Source organism: Phyllostomus discolor, chromosome 1 (genome assembly GCF_004126475.2).
Source record: "Phyllostomus discolor isolate MPI-MPIP mPhyDis1 chromosome 1, mPhyDis1.pri.v3, whole genome shotgun sequence".
NCBI classification, from domain to species: domain Eukaryota; kingdom Metazoa; phylum Chordata; class Mammalia; order Chiroptera; family Phyllostomidae; genus Phyllostomus; species Phyllostomus discolor.
In genome coordinates, this window is record NC_040903.2 from 153,587,788 (window position 1) to 153,601,443 (window position 13,656).

A 13,656-nucleotide genomic window follows, 5' to 3' on the forward strand; every position below is an offset into this window, starting at 1 on the left:
CTAGGGAATGCTTCCTGGGAGTGCAGAACATAAGGCAGATTCCAGAGAAACTTAGGAAGTAGAATTTACAGAGTTGGAGACAATCTGATGGAGGAGTAAAGGGAGGAGGAAAGATTAAGGATAAAAACTAAAATAGGGGGATGATGATCATACTGACCAAATTAGAGAACACAGCTGTAGTAGGTTTGAAAAGGACCACAAATTCTGTTTGGGACTTTTTGATATTTGCACAGATGTCCCTAGGATATCCACAGATTATGTTAGCTAGTTAAGTATATATATATATGAAGTTGTTTTTTTTCCCCCAGAATTTCAGTCCCTTTAATAAGGTGCTCTGCGAGGAGGGCAGAATGGCAGGCAGGGAGTAAAGAAGGTGGTGCTTCTTGAACCCCACTGGGCATCATCCAGTCAGTCCTCACCTGGCAGCTGGATCTTGCTGGGGTTCAAGAGAGAGACGTGGGTTGGAAATAAGTGTTTTTAACTCACCCATATATCTATACTGTCTTGAGCCCTTGGATCATGGGAATGGATGAGGTCACACAGGGAAGCATGTAGTACAAGGACAGAACATCATGAAGAACACACTTAGAATAAACGAGCGGGTGTAGGGCAAAGAAGGTTAAGAATTTCATACACTTTGGTTTTGTGACTCTTAATCTAGGAATGGATTCCTAGAAGAAATACATGCAACATAATTATGCGGAAAGACTTATGTTTCCCTCTGACCCCAGCATCCAATCTCCCTTCCTGCTTAGGGAGCAGGTTCACTATGGTTTCACTGAGTGAAACCATACACTCTGTGAGTCTTGGTAGTAGATAGGTCCCCACCAGCTAGGTCCTTCTCCCTACCCACCAGCATCAGGGATTCAGCCAATCCAAAATGAATACCCTGGACCTTGACTCTTGAGGGAGAAAGAGACCTGCAAAGGTGCAGGGAAAAGGGGGAAGTGGTTAAAGGTGACAGCAGTGGCAGTGAGTGTCCAGTGTGGGTAGCAGTGAAAATGGCAGCAGTGATCATCCAGTGGGACTGTCTGGTGACTGTGGTTCAGCTCCTAAGCAGCCTGTTTGTGGGCAGTTTCTATGGCCATGTTTCTGGCTATTTTGATAGCAGCGTGGTGTAGAAACTTGGCTCTCCAAACCTCCCACTGAGTCTGTGAACTACTAAGTCTCCCAATAAATTCATTTTCTGTTTTTTTACCCCAAGTCTATCTCTGTTTCTTAAAACCTATAACACTAATACATTTTTTGCCAAGTTATTTATAATAAAGAGTATAGGCAAAAAGCCTAAATGTCTAAAAATAAGGACAGAATGAGTAGATTTTAGTATATCCATACAAGAATATAATAGTAATTAACATTTTAAATATACTTGGCATATGAAAGTCATACACAGTTATTTTTAAAATAATATTATCTAGTTACTCACAAATAAGAAACTTTGGTTAATTTTTCCTAAATACAAGTGATATAAATACTGTATGATTTAAATGAGGATAAAGAATCAACAAAAAACTGAACTTATAGAATCACAATGACTAAATACTGGTTAATAAATTTTAAATTCTTGTCTGAGTGGAATTCTTTTTTAATGACAATGGAGGTTAAAAAAATGTCAGATTAAATTCAACAGAAATTCAAATGTTTCATTCACTATGCAGTTACAGAAGAAAATTATATGTAACATGTACAAGATGTTAGCATGTTTTTCTGTCTGTCTAGCACCTTCTAGACACCCTGGCTATGTGTGAAAATTTCTAGCTTTTAGGAGCTTGCCTCCCTAGGACAGAGCCTAGAAAATGTTCTTCCCTTACAGCTAGGGCTCGGGCTAGCAACCAAGAGTCCACAACCAGACTCACCCATTCAGCATTGATTTAGTTGTCATTGGAGATCTGATGTAAAACCCATTTTGCTGGGTGGGTGGCAGTAGAGGCGTGTGGCTTTGTAGAGCTCTATTAGCTATAAGCGTGAGTTCCCACCACAGGAGAAAATCTCTTAAAAATTCTAAGTATCCCACAGAGATTCAAGAGCATATTACATCCACACAATTAAACGTGCCACTATAAAGAACAACCAGAGGGCTAGAGCTCTGGGGAATACAAATAAAATTATCATTTTAGTCATCCTCTTTCAGTTGCATAGCATTTATCAGAGATGAAGCGGTGGGGCACTCCATAAAGAAAAGGACACACAGAAGTTTGAGGGAATACAGCAAATTTAAGGGATGGCAAGAAGTTTGGTACAGTTTGAGAATACAGTGGACAGGCCCCCTCCTCAAAGTGCTCCTGCAACCACCCTGCTGACTTCACAGACCGTCTCTGGGTCTGTTCCCATGTGTGCCACCCTCTGTCTGACTTCATAGAATCTCATGGCTTTACAGTACCAAATGGCTATCGCCCATGCCAGAGAATAAGACAGAACCCTCTCTCTCCCCAGAGAGCTTGAAGGAAAAAACTCTCAGCAAATAGTTTTAAAAACTGTAAAATAACAACAATTTCAAAAAAGACTAATTAACTAAATAGAAGAATAGACATGATTGAAACCCAACTTGGAAAACTGTAAAATGACCTCCTATGAACAAGATGACAAAAGAAGATGAAGATTATGAGAAAAATGTAAGACCCAGCGGGGAGACCCAGAAGGTTCGATACCCATTTGTGATAGACACTCACACACTGACCGACCTGGTCCGTTTTTCCAGTTTTCCTCTTCCTTGTCTTCCTCCGCTACAAAAATGAGAAACTGGGATAACGGAATCCTCGGTCTCACTCACAGCAACATGGGAAATGAATAGCTAGATGACAAAGTTGGGCCAGTGACAAGCAGGTAGAAGTCCTGGGGACACCATACCTTCCCAAATGAAAAGGCAAAGCCTCAGAGGAGTGTCTCTTTGGCCCTAAACCCTCCGTCTTTCTTTCTATCTGAAAATGGACACATTACCCATAGATACAGCAGCAATCTCACAAAACTAAAAGCAAAACCATATAAGAATGTGGAGCAGGAAGAGAAAAAGATGCTAGCTGCTCACACCTGGATTTCTTGTAACTGGGAAAAAAAGTCTTTATTCATTCAAGCAATACCTTAGTACATTCCTTCACACAGCCCTCAATGAGCCTTCACCATTTTGGAAAAGACTTTTGAGCCTGGAGTCCATTATGTTTCATGGATTTGGGGTAGTGACTGCATTTGCCCATACAGAATTATTTTAATGGAATTAGTTGTTAACATTTTAAAAAGAGGAATGTTTCCCATTTAAAAAATCTGCATTTCCAGCGTCTCTTGACATGTTGGAAGACCCAGGTGGCCCTGGCTGGGATTTCCACACAGCAGCAACCAGTTGGTGCCGAGTGCCGGCTCCCACAGATTGGCCAGCCGTCCCCCAGTGGTCACAGCAATTGCTACACACACTCTGCTTCTGTACCTACAGCAAAATCATCCTCAGAGCCTACAGGTCTTCAGCTGGGTTCCCTAGATACAGAACCCAAGGCAGCAATTCTTGTTCCAGTGACTTATGGCAAGAAGGGGATGCCAGCTAGAGAAGCAGGTTAGGCCAAGGAAACAAAGCCAAGCAAGCTGAAGACCAACTGACCCCTGGGGAAGCTCAGGAGGACACATGCACCACAGAGCTAACCTCATCTCGAGTAAGAGAACAGGGTTGGGGGGGGGGTACTGTAATGGGTTGTTCAGCTCCCACTTCGGCCAGGACAATGCTCCAGGGAAGGGGGCAGCTGTGTACCCTTGGAACAGGGCAGTCGGGTGGACGCACAGACAAGCTCAAGGTTAAATGGATCTGGGCAGGGTGCCAGTAGCATTCACTACAGCACATCTCTATTAAATATAGGAAAAAAAAACTAGAAGACAGGGCTAAGAGCTTCAAGGAACACAGGAGAGTGTGTTTCTTTGTAGAAGTAAAGAGCATTGTTCTCAGTGTAGTATACAAATAAGTGTAAATACTGAGCAGTGACACTCCTCATGTGACCTGCCCAGGCCCTATAAATACTGGCATTTGCACCCTGGATCTCATGCTGTCCTTAGACGCACTCTGTGCTCCCTCCCCCTAGACTCATCAGGGAACTGTATGCTCCATGTTAACTGGGCAGGAGCAGGACAGTGTTCTCTAGGATTACTGAAGACTACACTGAAATATGGAGCCAATTTAGGGTTAGTAAGAAATGTCCAAGTAAAAAAATACAGAAAAACACATTATATGTCATCAGTGACTAAGCCCATTATATCACAGGCAGAGGTTATTACTGTGATAACCAATGTGCAGTAACTCCTATGACAAAATAATCCTTTGAAAGTCAATAATGGGAAAAGATGGCAGCCCTGTAGATGGAAGCTGAGTCCACTTGTGCTTGCCACCAACTTGGATACTTGGCTGATCTTCCAACAAACAAACTGAACGTTCGGCGGAATCTCAGCTGATATGAAGTTTGGAAGCCAAGGAGTTCAGAAGGTACTTCACAACGGACAGCAAGGAGATTTTATAGGTTGAAGGGAAGATACCTCACATATGTGTAGCACCCAGGGCAGGGAACCCCCAGACCCAGACCGGGAGTGACTTGGATACACAAAGTCGGGAGATCCAGGCTACACACACACACATATATATATATATATATATATATATATATACAAACACACACAGAGCAAGTGGCACATGCATAGCTGTAGCGGTAAACACCAACTGGGAGAGTGCCAGAGAGAGGGACTCTATCTGCACCTGAGTCAGATGGAGGCAGGCTGCCGCCAGCTGTGAGTGTGAGAGACTTTTGGCTTTTTGGAGAGGAGGTGTGTGTGGAAAGCCAGACAATGACTCATGCAGCAGTGGGACTGCCCAGAGAGACTTTTTAAAAGGGGAGCTAAGGCATGCTGGGCAGAGACCCTGTGTGCAGCTACCCTGCCAGCAAGGAGAAACGACTTAGGGCATGGTTTGCTCCCACTGAATACAGCTGGGCAGAGAGATCAGAAAGGTGCACAGTGAGGGGATTTCTTGGTCCCAGCCCAGGGCAGCCAGCGGGCTGGAGGCGGCACAGAGTGGAGAGTTCAGGACTGTGTCTGCAGTGAGGGCAGTGGGCTGGGAACTGGATGGGTGGGAGTTGAGCACCTGAGATTATTTACAGCCAGACAGACCCCCTTCCCAGGCAGAGATCAAACCTCCAGAAAGAGAAGGACACACCCAGCTCTACCTCCTGCAGGTTGGCAAGCACCACCAATCAGGAAGCTCTGGCAAAACAGGCAGGACAGGCTCAAGAACCCCCTGCAGGGTGCTTATCTGCAAAAGAAAGACAGAAAGAGAAATACCTAAAGGGCCCATTTTGAACTTCTCTCAGGAAGACAAAATACACTGGTTCCTAGGGCCCTATTCCACTGAGGCCAGCAATGCAGGAACATCATAAATCAGTACAGCAATGGGAGAATCAGGGCCCAGCCCAGCCTTGGCTTCCACACAAAAGTACCATAAGCACCTTACAGGAAAATGCTGCAAGCAAGAAAGAGCTGACCCTCTTACAAAGACTGGCCCCTCCCTTGAAATGGACAGCTAGTTCACCAGAAACTATACATTATTGGAAATAAACTGGGATAGACCAAGATGGGCAGTGAGACACACCTACAATTTTCCCAGAAGACTGAACAGTGCCTCCCAGGGGAGACCCAGGAGTCCCACCCTCCAGTTCACAACAGAAGCCACCTCTAGAGGCAGGTGAAGGTGATGCAGGTGGTGCTGCCAGAACTTGGACTACCCACCCTGGACCTTGAGCTGATAAAAAACTGGAGGTAGATCCAGAAAGAGAAATCAGAAAGCAAACACCAAACTCTGCTGAGACGAATTCCACCTCATTCTTCTTCAGAATTTGCTTTTTCTTTCTTTCACATAGCCTTTTAATATTTCTTCTTTTGCCTCAATTGTATTCCAACTAATTGATTATTTTGTCTTTTATTTTGTATTATTTTTATTTAGATTTTTGTACTATTTTTATTTTCATTTCAAATCTCACATTGTACCCTTCCCTTGTCTTACTTTATTTTGCCTTCTTCCTGCCCTTTCTTATTTTTGTTGTAAAACTTATTTCCCCCATGCTACGCCTTGTTCCTATTCCTTACTCTATTTCTCCTCCCTCTGTCCTCTCAAAATCATTCTTCCTTCCTTTAGTCAGCTCCCATTCATTTTCCTTTTTATAATATTCTTATTTTCTTTCCATCCTTATAAATTGTGACTTATTTGGCATGGATATTATGATTATTGCTGTTCTTCAACTGTATTCCTATTTGTTCATTTTTTTAATTTAAAATCTCATAAATTACTTTCCCCTTGTCTTACTCCAGTTTGCCTTCCTCCTGTCCTTGCTTATCTGCATTTGGAATTGTATTTGTTCCCCTTTGTTAGCCTTAATTCTATTCCTTATTCTTATTATTTCCCCTCCCTTTAGCCCCTCAAAATAATTTTTCTTTATGGAGATATCTCATATTCTCTTTTTTCTTTTGTATAATATTCTTATTCTCTTTCCACCTTTATCAATCTTTGCTCAGCTACCATTGTTATTGACCCTGTTGTGGTTTTCCTGAAATTTTGTTCCCTTTGGTTTACTACTTTCTTAATTTTATTTCAACCCTCATAGTCTTCCCTTTTCTTATTCTATTCTACCATTGACTTCCCTGTTTTACTTCTAAAAAACAGAAGTAAATTTTTTAAATTTTTTAAATTTTATTTTCTCCCTTTCTTTACCTTGTTTTTATTCCCTACTCTTACTATTTCTCCTCCTTCTTTCCAGTCAAAGCCATTTGTCTCTCCTGTAGTCATCACGTGTTCCCTTTTTCCTATATTGTAACTATCTTAATCTCTCTCCACCTTTATTACTCTTTGCTCAATAGCTGTTGATATTGCTGATGTGGTAAGGGGATATTTTTCCTGGTGTGGGTTTGATTTTCTGGATAGTATTCCCTTGTTAACCAGCACCTGTACAACAGCATAAGACGTGGCAGTGGTAGTGACTCCCAGTCAGCCAGCTGAAGGGAAAAACCCACCAATGAATGAGCCATCAATAATCAAAGCCCAAGTGTAAGAGAGTCCACATTAACTGAATAAGGGGCAACCCTAGAGGATACGGATCAGAAGATCAAAGAGACTGCACCACTGAGCCCTACAGAACTCCTACCACAGAAATCCACCCCACAAAGACAAGCAGGCAAAGCAGGGTGACCTGAGATGCAGAAACAAACAAAAAGAGTTACCTCAGTTGGGGAGACAAAGAAATAACTCACAACTGAAAGGAAAGGAGGAATCCCCAGAAAATGGGCTAAATGAAATTGAGGCAAACAATCTATCTGACATAGAATTCAAAACAATGGTTAAAAAGATGCTCAAGGAACTCAGTGAGAACTACAAGGAACTTTATGGGAGCTACAAGAAACTTAGTGGGAACTACATCAGCATTAAAAGGGACATAGAAACTATAAATAAGAACCAGGAAGAATTGAAGAATGCAATATCAGAAAAGAAAAGTAAACTAGAAGGAATTAAAAGCAGGCTAGATGAAGCAGAGGACCCATCAGTGAGCTGGAAGACAAAGTAGAAAGAAATACCCAGAGTAACAATACAGAAAAAGACTCAAAAAGAACAAAGATAGTTTAAGGGAGATTTAGGACAACATGAAATGTAACATTTGCATCATAGGAATATCAGAGGAGAAGAAAAGGAGCAAGGGATAGAAAACCTGTTTGAAAAAATAATGACAGAAAACTCCTCTAACTTGGTGAGGGAAAAAGTCACACAAGTACAAGAAGCACAGAAGTTCCCAATCACAATGAACCCAAAAAGGCCCATTCCACGACACATCATGATTAAAATGACAAATTTTAAAGACAAAGAGAAAATCTTACAGGCAGCGAGGGAGAAACAGCTGGTAACATACAAAGGAGCTCTGATTAGGCTATCAGATATTTTCTCAACAGAAACACCACAAGCCACAAGGGCAAGGAATGTAGGGGACCGGTTTATTTTAGTCTAGCAAATGTGACTCAGCTCTGTATGGAAAACCTACAGAAGCAAAGTGGTGGGCAGGAGCCAGACCTTCAAACCAAATTTTCCCATAGGAATCAGGCCTAGAAAATGCATACTGACTGTTATGGCTTGCTCTTGCTAAAACTCCATCACCCTGGTCTAAAACAACAAATATGTATTATCTATCTTCAAGGTAATTTCCAAAGCCTGTGTAAATTCACCAAGGACAGAGCTAATCAGCTCGCCGCCATTCCCCTCTGCATATTATTTTCATTTCCTTGATTATACCTAAAATGTAGACAACAATATTCTATATAATAGATAATAAATCTTTCTCTGATGTAAGACCTGAGAAAAACAATAAAAGCCTGTCTAGGCAAGGGTCAGGGCACTCTCCTCTTGAGAGAGTGGCCGAGGCATTCATAGACACTCTCCCCTTGAGAGAGTAGCCATGCTGTCCCCTTTTTCTCCACAGGATTGCTGTCACCTGTGCATTTATTTTCTCTTTCAGCCACAACAGGCGGACTCTGCTGGCCAGAGTCTGCCACAAAGGAATATTCCAAGTAATGAAAAGCAAAGGCCTGCAACCAAGACTACTGCACCCAGCAAGGCTCTCATTTAAAATGGAAAGCAAAATAAAGAGCTACCCAGACCAAAAAAAAAAAAAAAGGCTAAAAGAATACGTGTCCACTAAGTCAGCACTGTTAAGAGCTGCTAAAGATTGCTATAAAAAGAAGAAAGAGAGAGAGAGAGGAACACAGGTACAAAGGGAAAGAATGGCAATGAATAAGTATCTATCAATAATAACCTTAAATGTAAATGGATTAAATGCTGCAATCAAAAGACATAGGGTAGCTGAATGGATAAGAAAACATGACCTGTACATAAGCTGTGTATAAGAGACCCACCTCAGAACAAAAGATCTACACAAAGTGATGGGATGGAAAAAAAAAATCCCAAACAGACATGAAAATAAAAAAGCTGCAGCAGCAATACTTACATGAGACAAAATAGACTTCAAAACAAGGCCATAAAAAGAGACAAAGAAGGCCACCACATAATACTTACGGGAGTAGGCCATCAAGAAGATATAACCCTTATAAACATATATGCACCCAATACTGGAGTACCTCAATACATAAGGAAAATTGTAGAGGACTTCAAGAAAGATATGGACAACAGCACAGTCATTATAGGACATTTTAACAACCCACTGTCAACAATGGATAGATCTTCCAAACAAAGAATCAACAAGGATATTGTGGCACTGAACAACACTCTAGATCTAATAGATACAATTGATACACACAGAACCTTTCACCCCGAAGAGGCAAAATATGCATTCTTTTCAAATGCACATAGAACATTTCAAAGACAGAGCACATGGTAGGGCACCAAACAAGCCTCAACAAATTCAAGAAAACTGAAGTCATCTCAAACATTTTCTCAGATCACAATGGCTTGAAACTAGAAACCAACCTCATGGAAAAAACTGAAAAACATTCAAATACCTGGAGACTGAATAACATGCTGTTAAATAATGAATGGGTTAACAATGAGATCAAGAAAAAATCAAAGTGACTGGAATCACATGAAAATGAACTCACAACACCCCAAATCCTGTGGGATACAGTGAAGGCAGTCCTGAGACAGAAGTTCATAGCAACCCAAGCCTACCTAAAAATGACAGAAAAATCTCGAAAAAATAACCTAACACTACATCTACAAGAACTAGAGGAACAACAACAAAACAAAGCCCAGAGAAAGTAGAAAGAAGGAAATAATCAAGATCAGAACAGAATTAAATGACATATTAACTAAAAGAACAATTCAAAGGATTGATAAATCCAGGAGCTGGTTCTTGGAAAAGACAACTTGACAAACCTTTAAACAGACTCATCAAGAAAAAAAAAGGACCCAAATAAACAAAATCAGAAATGAAAGAGGATACCACAGAAATACAAAGGATGGTAAGAAATTACTATGAACAACTGCATGCCATGAAACTGGACAACCTGGACAAATGGACAAATTTCTAGAAACATATAATCTTCCAAAATTGAATCAGGGAGAAGGAGAAAGCCTCAACAGATAGTAACAAATAGTGAAATTGAAGCAGCAATCAAAAACTCCTGGACACAAAAGTCCTGGACCAGTGGCTTCACAGGTGAATTTTACCAAACATTTAAGGAAGAACTAACTCCTATTCTTCTAGAACTATTCCAAAAAGTTCAAGAAGAGGAAAGATTCCAAAACTCTTTGTACAAGGCCAGTATCATCATAATTCCAAAGCAAGGTAAAGACACAACAAAGAAAGAAAACTACAGGCCAGTATCTCTGATGAACATAGATGCTAAAATCCTCAACAAAATACTTGCAATCCAGACCCAGCAATACATTAAAAAGATCACACACAATGATCAAGTGGAATTCATCCCAGGAATGCAAGGATGGTACCATATTTGCAAATCAATAAACGTAATATACCACAAAAACAAAATGAAAGACAAAATCACATGATAACATCAACAGACACTGTATTTTATCAAAAACATTTGATAATATCGGGCACCCAGTTATGATTAAAACATTCAACAAATGGGATTAGAGGCACACACCTCAACATAATAAAAGCCACAGGCAAAAACTAAAAGCTTTCCCCTTAAGATCAGGAACAAGACAAGAGGGTCTACTTTCCCCACTCTTATTTAACATAGTACTGGGATCTAGCTACAGCAATCAGACAAGAAAAAGAAACATCAGAATTGGAGAGGAGGAAGTAAAACTGTCATTGTTTGCAGACAACATAATAGTGCCCATGGAAAACCCTATAGTCTCCACCAAAAAATACTTGGCCTAATAAGTGAATTTGGCAAAATAGCAGGATTCAAAGTCAATATTCATAAATAGAGGGCATTTTTGCACATCAACAATGAAACATCAGAAACAGAAACTAGGGAAAATTCCATTTACTATAGCAACAAGAAAAATAAAGTACCTAGGAATAAATTTAACCAAGGTGGCAAAAGATCTATACTCAGTAAACTACAGAACACTGAAGAAAGAAGTTAAGACACAAACAAATGAAAGCATATACTGTGTTCATGGATTGGAAGAATTAACATCATTAAAATCTCCATACTACCCAAAGCAATCTATAGATTCAATACAATCCCTATGAAAATAACAATGGCATATTTCACAGACATAGAACAAATATTTCAAAACTTTATATGGAACCAAAAATGACCCCAAGTAGCCTCAGCAATTTTGAGAAAGAAGAATGAAGTAGGAGGGATCACATACCTGATATTAAGCTATACTATAAGGCCACTGTAGTCAATACAGTCTGTTACTGGCATAAGAACAGACACATAGATCAATGGAACATAATAGAGAACCCAGAAATAAACCCAAATCTCTATGGTCAAGTAATATTTGACAAAGGTGGTGTGAGCATACAATGGAGTAAAGAAAGCCTCTTCAATAAATGGTGTTGGGAGAACTGGACTGTACATGCAAAACAAATGAAACTAGACCACCAACTATACCATACAGCAGAATCAACTCAAAATGGATAAAAGACTTAAATATAAGTTGTGACACCATAAAAGTCCTAGAGGAGAACATAGGCATGAAAATTTCAGACATCCCATATAGGCAAAAATTTCAGATTTTGCCAATATATCTCCTAGGGCTAGAAAATAAAGGGAAAAAATTAACAACGGGGACTACATCAAACTAAAAAGCTTCTGCACAGCTAAAGAAAACATCAACAAAATGCACAGGGAAATTATCATATGAGAGAACATATTTGCCATTGATACATTGGACCAGGACTTATCTCCAAAATATGTAAAGAACTCATACAACTCAACACCAGGGAGACAAAAATTCCAATTAAAAAATGAGCTAAGGACCTGAACAATCACTTCTCCAAGGAGGACATACAGATAGTCCATATGAAAAGATGCTCAATATCACTAGCCATTCAGAGATGCAAATTAAAACCACAATGAGATATCACCTCATAGCTGTCAGAATGGCCATCATTAATAAATCAACAAACAACAAGTGCTGGCAAGGATTCGGAGAAAAGGGAACCCTAGTGCACTGTTAGTGGGAATGTACAGTAGTGCATCCTGTGTGAAAATAGTATGGAATTTCCTCAAAAAAATAAAACTGTCTTTTGACCCAGTGATACAGGGGCTGGGATATACCCTAAGAACTACAAATCACAAATTCAAATAAGTTATGCACCCCTATGTTCACAGCAGTGCTATTTAAAATAGTCAAGTGCTAGAAACAGCGTAAGTACCTATCAGTAAATGAATGGATAAAAATACTGTGGTACATTTACACAATGGAATACTATGCAGCAAAAAAAAAAAAAAAAAAAGGAACTCCCACCTTTTTCAACAGCATAGATGGGACTGGGGACTATTATGCTGAGTGAAATAAACCAGTCAGTGAAAGACAAATACCATATGACATCACCTCTAAGAGGAATCTAATGAACAAAATATAAACACAGGCATGGAAACATGGAGCAGACTGAAAGTGACCAGAGGGGAGGTGAGAGGGGTAATGCTGAAAAGGAGGGGAAAGGACTAGACAAAGAACATGTATGAATGACCCACAGACATGGACAACAGTGTGGGAATTGACTGTGGGAGTGGGAAGTGGAATGGGTGGAAGAAGGCAAAGCAGGAAAAATTGGGACAACTGTGATAGAATAACAATAAAAAGATGAGTTTAAATAAAGAATGTCAATTATGAATTGACCAAGAATAAATTTGAAAATTTCAATAAATCTGTAGCCCTGGCCGCTATGGCTTGGTGATTTGAATGCCAGCCTGTGAAGCCAAGCGTCACAAGTTCGATTCCCAATCAGGGCACATGCCTGGGTTGCAGGCCAGGTCTCTGGTTGGAGACGTGCTAGAGGCAACCACGCATTGATATTTCTCCCCCTCTCTTTCTCTCCCTTCTCCTCTCTCTGGAGGATCAAATAAATAATACAATTTTATAAATAAATTAATGAATAAATAAATTTGTAAAACAGGATTTTTTAAAGTCAGAGAATATTATTTCAATTTAAAAAGTACTGGTTTATACTAATAAGTTAATAACATGATAAAAAACAAATACAAGGAAGTGTAGAGATCATTGACTACCAGAGTTTACATACCTCAGAACTGGACAGCCCAGAATCTCTATCATCTAAGTCCTTCAAAAGTTCAGCCAGCCTTTTCTTCTCTCTATCCATCATAACCACGGGTTTTCCTGAATTCTTGGCCAACTACAGAATGCATTAATGAAAAATATTAAAAACTCAAAGAAATTCATCATTCAGGAAAATAAAAATGAAACCTGAGGTTTCTATAGTACAGATTCACTAAGGTAAAATTTGGGAAATTAGGCATTTTTCATTTACCAGGTAATTTCATTTTATGTCAGATTTTTGGTATAGGTCCATTCTCCAAGCAAATATACTTCTGCTGTAAGCAGGCCCTCCTGTTAACCATTTAGCAAACATTTTATTTGAAAAAGAAAGTAAAACACAAGCAGTGTTCAAACATCTCTTTATATTATAGCAATGCAAAAATGTATTTGCTGGGACATTTGGGAAGAATCTTCTTGTCACTTCCTATGTG

At 39.8% G+C, this 13,656-nt stretch overlaps 1 protein-coding gene across 1 annotated transcript in view; it reads right to left on the reverse strand.

Annotated features, from left to right (window-relative positions):
* The window catches only part of FSIP1 (fibrous sheath interacting protein 1), a 222,067-nt gene that overhangs the window by 157,862 nt on the left and 50,549 nt on the right, over positions 1-13,656 (reverse strand). The window contains exon 8 of the mRNA XM_028507852.2: positions 13,191-13,301. Within this exon, the coding sequence (XP_028363653.1) occupies positions 13,191-13,301 (111 nt within the window). The remainder of the gene's footprint in view (positions 1-13,190; positions 13,302-13,656) is intronic.